General features: G+C 39.3%; 2 protein-coding genes across 3 annotated transcripts; both read left to right on the top strand.

Annotated features, from left to right (window-relative positions):
* Positions 1-1,485: 1,485 nt before the first annotated feature.
* On the top strand, positions 1,486-7,772 carry ildr1b (immunoglobulin-like domain containing receptor 1b). The gene is made up of 8 exons (XM_027166007.2): positions 1,486-1,812; positions 2,502-2,672; positions 3,542-3,691; positions 4,659-4,778; positions 4,947-5,093; positions 5,258-5,383; positions 5,514-6,397; positions 6,489-7,772. The coding sequence occupies exons 1-8, from the start codon at positions 1,764-1,766 to the stop codon at positions 6,525-6,527; spliced, it is 1,686 nt and encodes a 561-aa protein (XP_027021808.2). The 5' UTR covers positions 1,486-1,763; the 3' UTR covers positions 6,528-7,772.
* A 515-nt stretch (positions 7,773-8,287) lies between these two features.
* Positions 8,288-15,520, top strand: me3 (malic enzyme 3, NADP(+)-dependent, mitochondrial). Of its 2 annotated transcripts, none has more exons than XM_027166004.2 (15): positions 8,288-8,422; positions 8,981-9,213; positions 10,386-10,519; positions 10,890-11,039; positions 11,143-11,218; positions 11,306-11,467; positions 11,646-11,749; positions 11,828-11,937; positions 12,040-12,137; positions 12,292-12,405; positions 12,596-12,701; positions 12,864-13,006; positions 13,151-13,324; positions 13,404-13,502; positions 14,509-15,520. In XM_027166004.2, the coding sequence occupies exons 2-15, from the start codon at positions 8,986-8,988 to the stop codon at positions 14,668-14,670; spliced, it is 1,860 nt and encodes a 619-aa protein (XP_027021805.1). In that variant the 5' UTR covers positions 8,288-8,422; positions 8,981-8,985; the 3' UTR covers positions 14,671-15,520. The 2 variants fall into 2 exon arrangements, with proteins under 2 accessions (XP_027021805.1, XP_047670723.1); XM_047814767.1 differs by having other exon boundaries at positions 8,354-8,518.
* Positions 15,521-16,781: the final 1,261 nt, after the last annotated feature.

The following is a 16,781-nucleotide window of genomic DNA, read 5'->3' as shown; positions in this document are numbered from 1 at the left end:
AACAGGTCATATGTTCAGCAATGCTTACTCAACGCCAAACAGGAAACATGACAGGATCTGCAAAGGAAAGGATCCTTCTTCTCCAGGAAATGAAATGACAATAGCAGGAAGATATATGAAACTGGTGCGCACAGGTGTTCTTGGATGTCATATTTACGTGCACCGCAGTGGGACCACAAACTGGGAGAACCTGGGGTTTGAACATATTGGCTATTTTGATCTGTCTGTTACTTAGACATATTCCATATTCCAAGTTGTCATAGTAATGTTTATTTTATCAAAAATACCCAACCTACTACAAATAAGACGTACTGTAATATGCAGTAAGCAGAGACTCTCCCCAGATTTTTCCAAACCCATGTCCAAATTGAGATATTATCTCTCCTGGGTGTGCTCCAGGTTCTTGGCATGACACAGGTTCTGCCCAATACAGCTGTAAAAGAACTAAGCACCTGCCCAGGAAGGCTTTTGATGTCAGGGGCCGCACAGGCTTCCTGGATGAACTGGAGGAGTTTGAGAGGAGCTATGGGCACCAAGCTGGACGAAGGGGGGATTTTTATTTCTTTTTGGCAATGAACAAGATGTGGACATAGAACTGAGGTGCCAGAAATGGTACAGGCCTCAAAGTTTCCAGGATGATGGTGATGATGATGATACCACCTGGTGGTGCCATAGCCCACCTTTGTTATCAGATAAGAGGCATTATACCAACAGTGAAAGGTATAGTACTCGTAGAAAGTCATACAATGATGCCTACCCGACCTCTGTGCTGGAGCACAAGGCAAGATTGCAGGGGGAATATGGTGGACGAATTGATGAGGACAGCGACACACCGTCAAAGAGCTCCAGAAAGAACGGTGACTGTCACTATAGCAGATCACCAAGCAACCGACAAGAGGAGGATGAGTCCTTGCCTTCATACTGTGAGATAGATCATTGCCGGACTGAGGAACCTGTGCAACAAGAGCGCTGCCGGGCCAATTTCTAGCCCAGGACTTTCTTGGGTTATTTTACAGTGTACCAACAAGGAGGATCAAACCCGATTCACATTGTATGATTACTTACATCAGTGCTAAAATATTCATAGACAGCAAGTCTACCAAACAGACCTCAGGAAAATGATCATGTGTCCTCAGGTGTTTTAAGAGGACCTCCATTCAGTGTAGCAACTTGTATGTATAGAGTGTAGTGTAGCACAAACGTTATTGTAAATAAATTGGTATAACTTGTTTTTAAAAATTTACATTTCTCAAAGGGTAACAAAGACATTGTCTAGAATCCATTGTCATGCACAGTGCGTCAGAAGCCTTTACTTTAAGGCTGATAAACCGCCACCTTGTGGTGAACATACAAAACAATAGTTTAATATACTTTAGTCCAAACAGTGGTTATTCTCCTTCGAACTAATTAAAAGCAATGGTTTTACCATTGAATGTTTGAACAACATATAGTGAATATGAATCATAATTAGCGCTATAATAATGAGTCCGCGTTAAACGGGTTTCCGCCATGTTCGGCTGTGTGTACAGATGCACCTGTACAGAGGTGAGGTGAATGATGTCACTGTCTATGGGGGAAGGGAGAGAGCTATCCGAAAGTACGGCCTGTCGGGACATGTACGTTTACACCTGCAAACTGAGTGAAACAAGTGCAAGTATTTAACGTTATACAATATGTTACCATTGGATGAGTCATTCGAGACACAGACAAATCGACGTGGGTGATATTTGGGTGAAAATACCGAACTTTGTGCGCGTTAAACCATGGAGAGGACGCTGGCAGTGGCGCTGTACTGCTACCTTTTTTCTACAGGTAAACAGGACTGCTACCCGTATGTTTCTAATTTGTTTCTTTCTATGTGTTTTTTCCCCACTCACTCGTTTTGTAGAATCTTGGGAAATTGTCTGTGGTTGTTTTGGAGAGTCCTACTTTTTGTAGCGTTAAAGAAGAAACCCGATCACGTGACCAATCGTTGGACATGTTTTGGTGTAACAACTTACAGAGATTTCCAAAGGTCGTCTCTTGTTTATATACGCAGTCCAGTTTATATGTTTGTTTGTTTTTTTGGATACAACTTATGTATAAAAACAAGCAGAGGCTATTACGTACAGTAATCCAAAGACTAGTGTTATTGTTAACTCTAAATGTTGTTAATGTACCATGAGAGTGTATTTTCTTTTTTCCTCCCCATTTGGATAGCTTAAGAAACATTGTACAGGGAAAGCTAATGTCCAAGAAATTTGATTGTCCTAAAAAAAATGGACAGAGTACAAAGGACACACAAATATTATATATAAAATCACTGCTGTTTTGAGAAAACTGTAATTAACATACAGTATTGCCAAAAATGATAACCCCAAACTGTTACAGTAGCATCTTAGAATTGATGGTCTATATGTCTAATCACCTTTTCACTGTTAATACCAAATGAAGTGACCAGTATTTTTCAGAGTTTTATAAAGGCCTAAGTGATTACTAAGCCTTATTTCCTTGCTATTTAGAAGTGCTTGCTATCCAGGTGACGGTCCCCCAGACAGAACGGAGCACCACTCTGTTTGCCTCAGTCATCTTACGCTGTGACTATTCTACTTCTGTTAACCAACAAGATGTGCTGGTTACATGGCGCTACAAGTCGTTCTGCTTGGACCCTGTTTTACAATATTACTCAGCAGGTACTGAAAACCTGCAGTTACTCAGGTTTTATTTCTTATATTTCCATTATATTGCTTCCATTAACTTGAATAGTAACACCGTTTAAGGAACAAGCTTTCTTTGCAGAGTTGCTGGGTTTATTATCTGTGATGTGTTGAGCCTGGGGAACCCTTGGAAGTAATCTGTTACTAGAATGCCTTTGGATGACCTGATCAGTTCTTTTTCAAGTCATGTCAAGAAGCTTTTATTTCCATTTTAACCATATGTAGCTGTTGCAGTACATAGTGAAATGAGACAACGTTTCTCCAGGATCATGGTGCTACATAAAACATAGACAGGGCTATGGACTTGTAAGTAGTCTTAGCCACATGAAGTGCAACTGTGCAGCCTGGTCCAAACAGTGCAGGACAAGACAGACAAGACAGTGCAGGACAAAAGACAGTGCAGACAAAAAGTTTAAAGACAATACAAAAGGTACAAAAAATACAATACACAAAAGACAGTAAACAGAAACCGCACCGACCGGTGTGAATACTGTATGTGAATACTGAATGTTTCGTGCAGTAACATTTGAATGAACACAGTTTCTTAGCAGCAGGTTCTTGGGATAATATATAGAATTGTGCAAAAAACAGCAAATGACTGAAACAGCTGTATTGGCAGAACCTGTGTCTTGCCAAGATCCTGGAACACACCCAGGAGAGCTAATATCTCAATTTGGACTTGGGGCTTGGGAAAATCTGGGGATCCCTGGAGTATATTAATAACCTGAACAGAGGTCCAAAGAAACAATTCTGTAAAAGAAGGCTAAAATTTCTGAACAGCATCTCTAACATTAATCCAATGTTATAGCAGTCAGAGTATATTTTTCTGTTCTTTGTATGTCCAGCATACCAGGCTGGTCTGAGTTTGGGCCAAGATCCGGCCAATGACTGTCCTGATCGCCAACGCACCATCCGCACAGTTATTCAGAAGAAAGGAACCAATGAACCCATACTGGGGACAGAATACCGTGAACGCAAGATCACCATCCAAAACAGTGAGTCTTGCACTAGATAAAACATTTGTGTATATGCTCTAAAACATTAAGGGAAAACTTAATCATCACAGTATAACATCAATTTAGTTAAATTTTGGGGGTATCAGTATGTCCAATTAGGAAGTGATTGTAAATAAGTGCAAATGAAAGTGTCAATAGGTGCACTGGAGAGGCAACAGCAAAATAACCTCCCGAAATGGTTCAGACAATTGCTCTCTCCTTATTCTTCTTGACCGAGTTAGCAGGTTCACACTGAGCAGATGTCACAAATGTGAAAGAGTCTGGAGATGCCATGGGGAGAGTTATGCTGGCTGCAACATCATCCAGCATGACAGGTTTGGTGTGGAGCCATGATGTTCTGTGGATTTATGTCCTTGGAGGGTCGCACAGACTTTCATGTACTAGCCAATGGTACCCTTACTGCTGTTGGGTACCGACTGAATGTGTAGCTGTTTTCTGGGTGATGAAGGCATTGATGCCATTGGCTAGCCTTCGTGTTCCCCAGACCTGAATCCAAATGAACCTCTGGGATGGTATGTATCGTAGCATCCGAGCTGCCATGTTTCATCACAGACTGTCCAGGAACTCACTGATGCTCTGATCCAGATCTGAAAATATATCCCCAGGACATCATGCATCATCTCATCAGGAGCATGCGCAGATGTTTTTGAAAGTGTTTAAAAGAACTTGGGGGGCCATGTATGCTGCTAAATTTCATTGAGCTGTGATGAAATCCCTAGTGGGTTGTTGATTTTGGTTTCCGTTGTCACATCAGCTTGTTCTCTATGAATTACACAAGGCAAATAAGTAAAGATTTTCAATGCAAATATTTCAGTTGAGAGCCAGTCTGTGACTTAAGTGTTCCCTAATTCTTTTTTTAGCAGTTTATAAATATACGTACACACATGTGCACAAATAAAAGTGAGTTGAGTTGTGTCTTTTAGCCCAATTTTTTGTTTATTTGCAGAAGCTGATCTGGTCATCACTGAGGTCATGTGGTGGGATAATGGTGTGTATTTCTGCTCCGTCGATGCAGCTGGGGATACCGTTGGAGACTCTGATCGAGAAATCAAACTTATTGTGTACAGTAAGTGATGCTAGCTCAAATTATTGTAACCTTTTGACTTGGTCACAGAGAAATCATGACAAATTAGGTAAAGACAAGAGAACAAATGGAAGTAAGAGGTTTTACAACATTTTACGAATTCATTTTGTTGATGAATAGAATGTAATATGTTGTCTCTTTTTCTCTCAGACTGGCTGACTGTGCTGCTGATCATTCTTGGAGCATTGCTTCTGATCACACTTTTCTGCATCTGCTGCTGTCAGTGCTGCCCTCAGAACTGCTGCTGCTATGTTCGCTGTCCATGCTGTCCAGAAACATGCTGCTGCCCAGAGAAAGGTAAAGAATGTAAACAAGAAACTATACAGAAACTTAACATAAGTAACTTCGGAATTGTTTGGAGCAAAGCATCACAAACTCTGACTTTTAGAAGTTGTTTGTTGCATATATTCATGAATGTAGATTGTTCGTAAATTGACACATTCTCTCTTGCTCTTTTGTAGTGGTGATGCAACACAGGATGATGCGTGAGGCACAGAAAGCCATGGCACCCTGGCTCCATGGCCAACCGATTTATGCCCCAATTGGGTCTAATGGATCATCTCAGGCAAACCCTCTGCTCTACTCAGGTGTGCAGCACCACTTGTCATGCATTTATGACATAATGAAGTGATTTATTAAATCTCCATTTTCTACCATGCTTACACTTTATGAACAAAATGATGATATGCACAAATTCCTCAAATCTGTCATTAACAGGTTCCTTCTCAGAACATTCTTCTAAACACAACATTCCAATGGCACCAATGGTCGTTTCCCCCCAGCAATCTGGCCCACCTATGGTATTCCCGCATAGTGTCCAAGCCAATGGGAGTGTACATGGTAGTAACCATAGCAATAGTCAGATGCTAGACTTCCTGGAGCGTCAGGTGAGACGGATGGATGTGGGAGCCCCACATCCAACTCAGTATGTACCAACCCATCTTCAAACCCTACCTCCTCAGCAAGTAGCCCTTCAGCCTCAACCTTTGCAGAATGTACAGCCCATGCAGCCATTAACACAAGCTGTACCTTTCTCCCCCGGTCCTCCTAGTATGCTTTCAGCTTTGAATGAATTTGGTGTGCATGGGGTAGAGCGCAGGGTCATCCAGTTGCCCCCTATCGTAGGTCGGGCACCGAGCCTGAATTCTCGCAGAGGCCCAAGAGAGAATCGCAGGGTACCCCGAAACTCCAGTCAATCAAGTGGCAGCTCAAACCACACAGGTCATAACCATGACAATTCCAGGTATCCCGGGTCATCACGGCGTGGAATCCTACGCAGCACCAGCGATGAGTCTGACTGGAATGACAGGCGATTAGGCCGAGGGTCACGAGAACACAGGGGAGACAATGGCACACAAAGGTCTGGCCCACGTATTCGCAGCAAAGCTGAGCTAATAAAGGAACTGCAATGGGCAGCACCTCAACAAGATGAGAGCTACTCTCCTACACCTCAGGATGGCTATAGGAGCTCAGAGGAGGAGGAGGATAGTTACAGAGGCGTATCAAGATCGCGAGACAGAGCTTGGTCTGAGAAACCACCTAGTTACTCTTCCATTGAAATCAAACCAGGTCAAGGCAAGAGGACTAGTGAACACAACTCGGTGAGATTGGGTGAATGTGAATGTTTTTTCTTTCCCCCTGTTTGTGTCTTTGCCCAATCAATGTGTCATTCTTACTTTCTCTGTGTCTTAGGACAAGAGCTCTCGCAGTGCTGTCAGCGTTGTTATCTGAAGCCTCTTCCTGCTCTCTACTGTATTTCCACAGTGAGTGTTATCGTGACAGGTTCTGTAATATAGAGTGTTGAAGTATCATTCAGAAGATCAATCTGAAATCATATACAAATAAACATGACTAGGCCAGTTATACTGGAAGAGTAGAATGTAATTTTAAAAAAGAAAAAATGTTAATGATTCTGTTTTTATGATTCTATTTGTGCTCTGTAATTCCACATTTTTTTACACTTCACTGTGCACTAAAGCTTTTTTTTATTGTTTTAGTAATTGTAATTTTACTCTTTGATTTCATTTCACAATTTCTATGTCTGTATTATTTGAATCCATTTTTTTGTTATGCAGCAGGGTTTGTCTCACTCTTGGTGCTGTTACACACAATTTGTTGGAATTACTTTACTCTGTGAGTAGCCTCGCAATCTACATGCTCTAAATCCTTATCCTCACAGAAACCTAACCTAGTTAATTTTAATGTTTTTAAAATGTTTATAATGTTTTTAAACCTACAGTTAACTGTAAATACATTTTTACATTTGTAAATGCATTTTTATTACGTTATTGGGGTTAAAAAAAGGAATAAATCTAAGCATGTTGGAATTTATAAAGAAGTGTTGGTTCCTGTGAGATTTGAGGTTTGTGTTGCATATGAAGGAAGTGTGTGTGTGTGTGTGTGTGTGTGTGTGTGTGTGTGTGTGTGTGTGTGTGTGTGTGTGTGTGTGTGTGTGTGTGTGTGTGTGTGTGCAGCTTTTGGAAGATCTCACTGTCTTCCCAGAAGTTTTGAGATTGAATCATTTGGAATGTGTCGAATCAAAATGACATTGGAAGTGATTTAGGGCTGCACTAGCTTATTATTAACAAAATCAAGAATAATAACCAGTAATTTATTGATTATTTGATGCTACAAGAGCTAAAATGTGAATTAATTGAGAGATTTGAAAGTTGTAACTTATGTAACAAACAACTATAGTTTATATCTTGTTTGTTTACAGCTGAAATGATACTCAGATAAGAGACATTGGAAGTTTAATTTTAAGATTTTACTTCTTTGGAAGAAAATATGAATTATAACTTGAACTGAACTCTGCATGGATAATTTACAATAGTTATTTTGTGTACACTAATTGTACAAGACTTGTGTACTTATTTTGTTTCATAAAAAAAAGTTCTGGATTTTATTTTTGTCTTCAAAGATATTTTTTTCAATTGTCTGTAATCGCATATAAATAAATAAATAATTTTCATGTGACTACTTGGCTGCACATTTATCTGGAGTTTTACATAGAGGCCAAGGTGGGGTTTTTCTTCTAGCTTACTAAATGTCAGTAGGTGGATTGTTGTGAAAATCTTTATTTGCCCCAGGTCTGAATGTGTTTGAATATGTAATTATCGGTGTTAAACAATTGTCCCATTGACGGGACATGTCCCTGCCTCAGGTCCAGTGCTTCGGTTCAAAGCTCCAGATTCGTATAAATTCGAAGATAAAAGAATGAATAATTGGCTGTAAGGGCAAATGTTTTTTTTTTGTTTGTTTGTTTTTTTAAGTCTTACATGAAATCATAAAGACGAATGTCCATCTTCTTATGGTCTGCCAAAAAGAAATTTCAAAAAATAAAATATCATGCATATATGTTCATGATGTGGCTTGAACAAAATAATGTATGTAGGTTTTTTCTTTTCCATACAGGCGCCTACAAATAACATGCTATGTACCACACGTCCTACTTGTACGTGTAGAGTTTATACCCAATATTCTATTTGGACATAAAACCTGTCCGACCTGCGTCGCCCGCGCTGATTGGTTAGCTGTAAGGGACAGAGGGCGGGGCCAGCTATCGGAGTGTAAGGAAGTGAACGCGTCAATGTCAAACAAGCTTCAATCGCCAGTTTAAGCAGCCGGTAAATAAAAGCAGACGGGAAGTAACTTGCATTCAAAATCATATGCGGTTTTAAACTGTTACACAGAATTGAAGGCGCGGCTATTGAGATTCTCAGGTATTTTTTCGACTGTTATATTTCTGAGTAGATGTGTTTCTGATCAATGCTAGCAGATATAACAGAATAGCATAACAACAATCTTGCAGGACGGCTAACATGCGCCTTTTGTAACATGCGCCTTTTGTGTAGCGTCTCAACATATTATACAATAGTGCTGCAACTACATATGCTGAGTTTATATAGAGGCTTTTTATGAAACCAAGGTCGCTTTAATAGCTAACAGACACGGAGTGTTATTGTTTCGGCAACGCCCGTTTATCTGTTTTTTTGTGAATGTAGTGACGCTTCATCTCTAAATCTCATCTAAATGTGTTCATGCACTTCAATGGGACTGAAGCAAAGACTTCTGCCACTTATGTCGTGCACTACGGATGCACCCTTAGGCACAGGGCTTTTGTCTGACGATTACTGTATGTACGACCAAATGTCGACAGCATTCTTTCCACGTTCTTTCTTTAGGAAACATGAACGCTTTCTCTGGAAAGAATGTGCTGTCTTTGTGCAGACAGACAACCAGGTCCGTCCGTGTGTTGGCCAACAGCACTCCTTCAGATCTTCCTTTGGGTCATGGGCTCACTAGGCCATTACTAGGTCTACAAAGAGTGTGTCACTCGGCCTCAAACTCCAAACCTAGCAGCATCAGGACCAAAAAACGGGGTTATGACATCACAAGGAACCCCCACCTTAATAAGGTAATATGCAAATTATGAATTTTACTGAATGTTTATGTGACAAATAAAGGCTTCTGTTCTGTTCTAATGAGTTACAGGTCAGAGAAGGATGCAAACCGTATTGTTTGTGTTGAGGAAAAGAAGGGTACATATGCTCTGATCGGTTATACTGTAAAGAATGAGAAAAGGTTTCTAAGGAACCTGACATAGATAAGGTGCAATCTATGTACTTCAAAGTATCAAAGCAATGATAAGCTATTAGGATTGTTTACAGAAGGGAAAGTAGAGCATAGACCAGACAAAACCGAACACATTAATGATATGGAACGTAAAAACTTTCGCATTTTTATTTATATATGTAACCTGGATTCTTATAATCTGCTGTTCAGTGTTGTGGGGCATGTATAATACAGTACATGTGTAGTCATCTGGCAGATGGCCTTTTTCTGAACCACATAGTACTAATTAAAACTGTTTCTCTTAAAAGAGCAACAATATAATTTTCAGAGTAATTAGAGAATCTATGAGAAATTATAATCTGAAAGAACAGAGAGACTAATGAAGGTCTTTACTAATGTTCGTGTAGTCTAGATATTAAATAACAAGTACAACTCAAAGCCATATTTACATTCTCAAAGAAAAATAAAAAGATATTGTCCTAGATTTTCTTTGAAGTATGTCTTTAGACCTTATTTGCAACACCGAAGCACCCTGAAGCTCTGAACTAATTCATGAGGAGGATTTACTCGCTCCAGTATGGAGAAGTGGGACTTATGCTGCAGGAAATGACTCAGGGACTTTCATGAGTGTTACATTAACTAATGATATTAAATGCTTTCTTTTGTTCTGTCTATTTTGCTTATGAAGCAGGAAGCTTGATATTTAGAGAGTGAAAAAAGATTTAAAAACAAGGACAGTCATATCCACTAGTTCAGGGAGAGAGAGAGAGCGAGCGCATGTGAGAGCATGTGAGTGAGAGAGTGAGTAGGCAGTGTAACAGGGGTGGGCCAGTGAGACAGAATTTCCATTGGTCAGAAAAAAATAGATTCATTATGTGGTATGTGTTTCCTTGCTAATGGAATCTTGCCCAGACTTGGAGACCGACTCAAAAGCAGTAAAGCAGGCACTGGGATGACTGTAACAGCAACATTTTGCAGTTGTGATTCATTGTGCTGTGGTTTTGTTTCTTACAGGGCATGGCATTTACTCTGGAGGAGAGGCTCCAGCTGGGTATCCATGGCCTTCTGCCTCCATGCTTTCTCTCCCAAGATGTCCAGGTGCTCCGTGTCATGAAGAGCTATGAGACACGTACCAACCCCCTTGACAAGTAATGTTTGTGAAACACTATGATTTTAAATGAATTTAAAAGCATCGAACCATCTCTTACACTGTGTACAAAACTGAGCAAAAACTACAGCGTGATTAGAGGAGTTCCTGGTTTGTGTTTCCTTCACGCTGCAGGAACTATGAATATAACTGGAAAATAACATTTTACTCTTAAAATTTAAACAAGCACATAAAATACGTCTCTTTATTTTATTTGATTTACCTGTACACAATAGTAATTCTTTCTTTTATGTATATATTTTTAAAAAGTGTGGTTTAAGAGACATATTTGTTGTAAAGCCATTGTTTGGCCATTTAGGTTTGTTTACTGTATACAAAGGAAGTGTTTGTTTTCTTTTCTTTTCCTGCAGATACATTTTGCTGATGACGCTACAGGACCGGAATGAAAAGCTCTTTTATCGTCTGTTGACCTCAGACATTGAGGAGTTTATGCCTATAGTTTACACTCCCACTGTAGGACTGGCCTGCCAACAATATGGCCTGGCATTCAGGAGACCACGGTTAGACACATCACAAACATTATTCTGTGGACACTGACATACTTTTTAAGAACAATGTTATTTGAGATTGTTTACGAATTATAGTTCTTTCTGTGTCTTCCAGAGGACTTTTTATAACCATTCATGACAAGGGCCACATAGCTACCATGTTGAATTCATGGCCAGAGGAGAACATCAAGGTGTTAACAGAGAAAGTCTTTGAGTAGAGGTATGATCGGGCATTTTCAGTTATTTCATTTGTGGTGTGTGTGTCTGTGCGTTATCAGGCCATTGTGGTAACTGATGGTGAAAGGATCCTGGGGCTTGGGGACCTAGGTAGCTATGGAATGGGTATTCCAGTGGGCAAGCTGGCTCTTTACACAGCCTGTGGTGGAGTGCATCCTCAACAGTGCCTACCTGTGCTCCTGGATGTGGGTACTGACAATGAGGTAAACAGTGCATTTATGTTCATCATGGTATTTATCCAACTTTAGCTTTACTGTCACTGTCCTGGTTCAGCATACCAATTTCAAACACATCCCCAAATCTTTATTTAAGATAAGTCACAGAATAGAGAACACATTAGAATGGGTCTGATTAAATTAATAATTTCCATATTCTGGACAGACTCTTTTAAATGATCCCTTGTACATTGGACTGAAGCACAAACGGGTGCGAGGAAAAGAATATGATGACCTTATTGATGAGTTCATGCAGGCAGTCACAGACAAGTGAGTATCAAGCCAATCAGTGTGTCAGTTATGAGTTCTGATAGCTTAGATAATGATTAACACTGGTCTGTGTGGTAGGTACGGGATGAACTGTCTGATTCAGTTTGAAGATTTTGCCAACAGCAATGCTTTCCGCATTCTTAACAAGTACCGCAATCGTTACTGCACCTTCAATGATGACATCCAAGGTAGGTCCAAATGTCAGATTTAAACAACACATTTCAGAAATCAGTGTGTCAATAAATCACTGAAGAAAATATAACTATAAATATATAATATAACCCTGTCAGGAACAGCATCGGTGGCTGTTGCTGGGATTCTTTCTGCTCTGAAGATCACCAAAAACAAGCTGTCCGATCACACTTTTGTGTTTCAAGGAGCAGGAGAGGTAATCATAGAGACTAAATGTGCAGTTGTGTTTTTAGAGATAAACACATGTAATTTTGGCCTCTGAAGCAAACCACCTCAATTTTCTGAACCACCTACTGTATGTAAGAAGGAGCAGAATCGATTTGAATTGTTATTGTTATTTGTGGGGTCAGGCTGCTTTGGGCATTGCTCATCTGCTCACCATGGCGATGGCGAAGGAGGGGGTGTCCTATGCTGATGCTGTCAAGAGGATCTGGATGGTGGACTCTAAAGGACTAATCGTAAAGGTAGCAATTAGTTTCAAACCCTCTAAATAGCCTTCCATTATCATTTTGCTAAAATATGGCTGCCTTCCTACACCATGCCCGGAAATAGATCTTTATGTAGTAGAATTTAATTACATGATTTAAATGATTTCTAGGGAATGTCCTTATGTGCACTGTATGTTATGCACTTTTTTATGCTTATGCCTTTCAGGGCAGAAGTCACCTGAACCATGAGAAGGAGGAGTTTGCCCATGAGCATCCTCATGTAAAGACCCTGGAGGAGGTGGTGAAGACCATTAAGCCTACAGCTATTATTGGTAATAATGCACTGTACTGTACAGTACTGCATTCAGACATCTAAACATGATTGGTTAATGTTTAGTGATGTCTTTTTACATTAACATAACATTCACAGTGAAGTGTAGGTTGAATCAGTAAATACTTTAGTATAAATGAATGAATTTTTTTTTTTTGTGTAGGTGTTGCTGCCATTGCTGGAGCTTTCAATGAGAATATTATAAAGGACATGGCATCCTTCAATGAAAGGCCCATCATATTTGCTCTCAGCAATCCCACCAGTAAAGCAGAGTGCACTGCAGAGCAGTGTTACACACTCACAGAGGTAGCAAAGACCTGCAGGTCTTTGAATTGAATGATAAAATGCACATTGATTATACAGTGCTTTATGGCAGGATTATGATAGCCTGCTCCTTGTAACATTGTACTTCCTGATATACAGTAAAACCTGTAAACTGACTGTTGTCAGGGTCGTGGGATCTTTGCCAGCGGTAGCCCTTTCACGAAGGTGACTCTTGCAGATGGACGCAGTTTCTACCCAGGCCAGGGTAACAACGCTTATGTGTTCCCTGGTGTTGCATTGGGTGTTATTGCCTGTGGGGTGCGTCATATATCCGATGACATTTTCCTCACCACAGCAGAGGTAAATATGAATTTAAAAAAAAAAATGATCGGACATATTACATGGTGAAGACCAAATACATTTTTGATTTGTGTTTCAGGCGATAGCTGAAATGGTTACAGAGGAGCATCTGGCGGAAGGCAGATTATACCCCCCTCTCAGCACAATCAGAGAAGTGTCCTTCAAGATAGCCGTGAAGGTTAGTTAAAACAACATCATCATTTTTACAGTGGATATAACCAGTCTAGAACCCCATGTTAAAAGTGCAAGTTATGATGATGTAGAAAAAAATTAAAGCAACATTTTCTCCATCCTTAACATGATATAGTAGCAAAGAGATTTACTATACGGGAAGCATTTTAGGAGAAAAAGAAAAAAAATCATAATAATTTTGCTTACCCTTTAACTAATACTTTGCTGAAGCACATTTTGCTAGTAATATAGTCTCAGATTTGGCGATTTTTTTACAGTCTTACAGTCTTGCAAATATGTTTAAGTCATCCCACAGGTTTTTGATAGGCCTTAGATCTGGTCTCTTACTGGGCCATTTCTAAAATGTATCATCTTCTAAAGTCATATTTTTTCACTATTTTTAGATATAGATGATTACGCCTCATGTCTCATGGACCATAACTTTGTTTTAGCCAATGTATCTTGTATATGGGTATGATCTATTACCCAAGGTTTTACTGCACCATGAGTGCATTGGACCATTGGCACAGAGGTCTAAAGTTTGCTCTTTTATCCTAACTGTGTTAATACCGAGAGAACATATAACTGTGCAGTTGAGGGACAAAGGGCCTTGCTCATTAAGCCAACAGTGGCTGATTGATAATGTTGTGACTTGAACTTAAGTCTCAGGAATCAGTGGCCCAGTGCCCTAACCAGTAAAGGAGTCCAAGAGAACAGAATTGACCCTGCTTTTTTGGGTAGAAAGTATGGCCTTTTCCATCTCCTTGATAAATCTAGTTGCAGACGTCTGCTACGGTTCAGCATTGTTATATTTACATACAGAGGGATTAAATCACATTCTTTAATTCCCTTGATCAATAAAGTGTTATCTCAAGCATATTATATCTTAGAGGCAGCAACATGTTAGCCTTTTCTCTCCTTTTCTATAGTTGTCTATATCTACAAGAAGTAGACTGAACTAATTAACATTTATTTCCTCTTATTGTCTCATTCTTAATGTTCTTTTCTTTCAGATTGTGGATTATGCTTATAAACATGATATTGCTTCATTGTATCCTGAGCCCAAGGATAAAGAAGCCTTTGTGTTGTCACATGTCTACAACTCTGACTATGACTCCTTTACGATGGACTCTTACACATGGCCAAATGATGCTATGATGGTTCAAGATGTGTAGTTTCTCTGGCTAATAGTTTTTCTCTCAGAACTCTCAGAGGGAGCCAAATATCAGAACCATGCCTCAGCTTTATATTCATAATCATTTATATATATTTTTTGTTCTCGATATCTAGACCTTTGGGTAGAAATTAATTACCCCTCTCCTGAAAGATTTCTGTTCGTAGCCTGAGTAATTCATTATATGCTGAAGCTGAAAGCTGTGGACAGAACAAATTGCAGCAAAGTCCCCAAACAAGAGCACAGTAATATTATAAAATTAATTTAATTCAATATTAAATTCAAACATAATTTTATGCCGCTCCATGATTTGTGCCCCAAATCATAAGTTTGTCTCTGCACCGTATTTGCCTCTTTTAAGCACTCCTTTTATTCTTATGATTTTCCTACAGCATTATCTTCTTTTAAGTTACTATTTACTGTTATCTATTTAGGGGTGTCATATTTGTGTACAGCTACTTCCAACAGGAACAAAATAAATACCTGTAATGAGTTGAAGATTTCCATCAAGAAAAATGTCCATCAACCTTTACTCATACTTTGGCCCTGTTCTGTTTTTTGCTGTTATTGTCAAATCCACTGTCTGTTCTGTCATATGGATTTTGCCAAAGGATGGCTTGTATCAGATGTATGTAAGTACAGTAGCACTGAATTATTTGTTTAACTTTTATGTACCCCATAAGTTTTTAGTGGAAAGATAAGAAATTTGTAGAACCGTGCTGAATGCAAGGATCGTTGCTATTATCTGTTTATGAACATTCTATGCTTATTAGTAGTACACTACAAATGATTCTATTTTCAGATATTCAAGGAAGGATAAATAACTGTTTTCAATAAATAATAAAAGCACACCTTGTGTTGTAGTACTGGAATAGCAGCTGGAGTGGAAGATTAATTTATTTTATTATTATTAGTTTATAATCATAGTAATAAATAATAATATTTATTTATTTCAAGATTAACAGACACTAGTACAGAACTCTGCAATAACTACGCATTACTGCATTATCATACAGCACAGTAACTGCTTTTTGTAACCATGTGTCCTGGCCTGCATTCCAAGTCTTGGTTTGTCCAGATCCGACCAGACAATCAAAGTGAAAAAAGTGACGTGACGTGACGTACGGCTAAGTACGGTGACACATACTCAGAATTCGTTCTCTGCATTTGACCCATCCAAAGTGCACACACACAGCAGTGAACACACACACCGTGAACACACACCCGGAGCAGTGGGCAGCCATTTATGCTGCGGCGCCAAGGAATTAGTTGGGGGGTTTGGTGCCTTGCTCAAGGGCACCAAACCGATCGTGGCCGGCCCGAGACTCGAACCCACAACCTTACGAGTCAGACTCTCTAACCATTACGCCATGACTTGCCCCAAAGACAGACAAAGGCAAAATATGTGTTGCCAATCTCACTAACTGAAGCACTCCAATCCAAAATTCGTTTTGCTTGTCATGCAGGGACATGGAGGAATGGGGTAAATGACACCCCACTATTTATGCCATGATCAAAATAGTGACAGTAATAAAAAAGTACTCAGAAAGACATAGGACAATATGATGGAAGCTAACGACAGTCTACAGCTATAACTATCCATAACTATCAAAATAACAATATAACAAGAAAAAAACAGCCTTGCGTTATGTTAGCCAAATTTAATTGCAATAGCTAGTATTATTATCAAAAAATAACAAAGTTATTCATACTGGACATTGCCAGCAGTCGTCTTTTGACAGATGGCTGAGTTATATTATACTGTATATCACTGTAGTGTCGGGTATCACACATTCATTGGGAACATCTTCACACAGAAGCTAGGCTACTAGTGTAGTGTACCGACTTACTGTCACTTAGTTTCCACCTTTTCCCCAAATTGTTTGCAGTTATTATACCCTGTGTAATTTGCATTAATAAAATAAACAGTGGATTATAAATGTATGTGGATGATTCATAGATTTTACAGATCGTGTATGGATGGGTTGATAACTAGATAGGCAGAGGGAAATGATGTATAAACACTAAAGATATAACCATGCTGATTTTTTTACATTTATTTATCTTATTAAATGAAATGATCATAAAAAATCCAGAAGCATTCCCAATCAC

The sequence above is a fragment of the Tachysurus fulvidraco genome, chromosome 6 (genome assembly GCF_022655615.1).
Source record: "Tachysurus fulvidraco isolate hzauxx_2018 chromosome 6, HZAU_PFXX_2.0, whole genome shotgun sequence".
NCBI lineage: Eukaryota > Metazoa > Chordata > Actinopteri > Siluriformes > Bagridae > Tachysurus > Tachysurus fulvidraco.
The sequence above is the reverse complement of the archived record's forward strand: the minus strand, read 5'-3'. Positions and strand labels throughout refer to the sequence as shown.

What these genes read in the sequence shown, in the direction of transcription:
- ildr1b (XM_027166007.2), top strand. Translation starts at nt 1,764, where the DNA reads ATGGAGAGGACGCTGGCAGTGGCGCTGTACTGCTACCTTTTTTCTACA. An exon ending in CTGCTACCTTTTTTCTACAG is followed by an intron (nt 1,813 to 2,501) that starts GTAAACAGGACT and finishes CTTGCTATTTAG; the next exon opens with AAGTGCTTGCTATCCAGGTG. An exon ending in AAACCCTCTGCTCTACTCAG is followed by an intron (nt 5,384 to 5,513) that starts GTGTGCAGCACC and finishes TGTCATTAACAG; the next exon opens with GTTCCTTCTCAGAACATTCT.
- me3 (XM_027166004.2), top strand. Translation starts at nt 8,986, where the DNA reads ATGAACGCTTTCTCTGGAAAGAATGTGCTGTCTTTGTGCAGACAGACA. An exon ending in ATGTGGGTACTGACAATGAG is followed by an intron (nt 11,468 to 11,645) that starts GTAAACAGTGCA and finishes TATTCTGGACAG; the next exon opens with ACTCTTTTAAATGATCCCTT. An exon ending in TGTTTCAAGGAGCAGGAGAG is followed by an intron (nt 12,138 to 12,291) that starts GTAATCATAGAG and finishes TTGTGGGGTCAG; the next exon opens with GCTGCTTTGGGCATTGCTCA.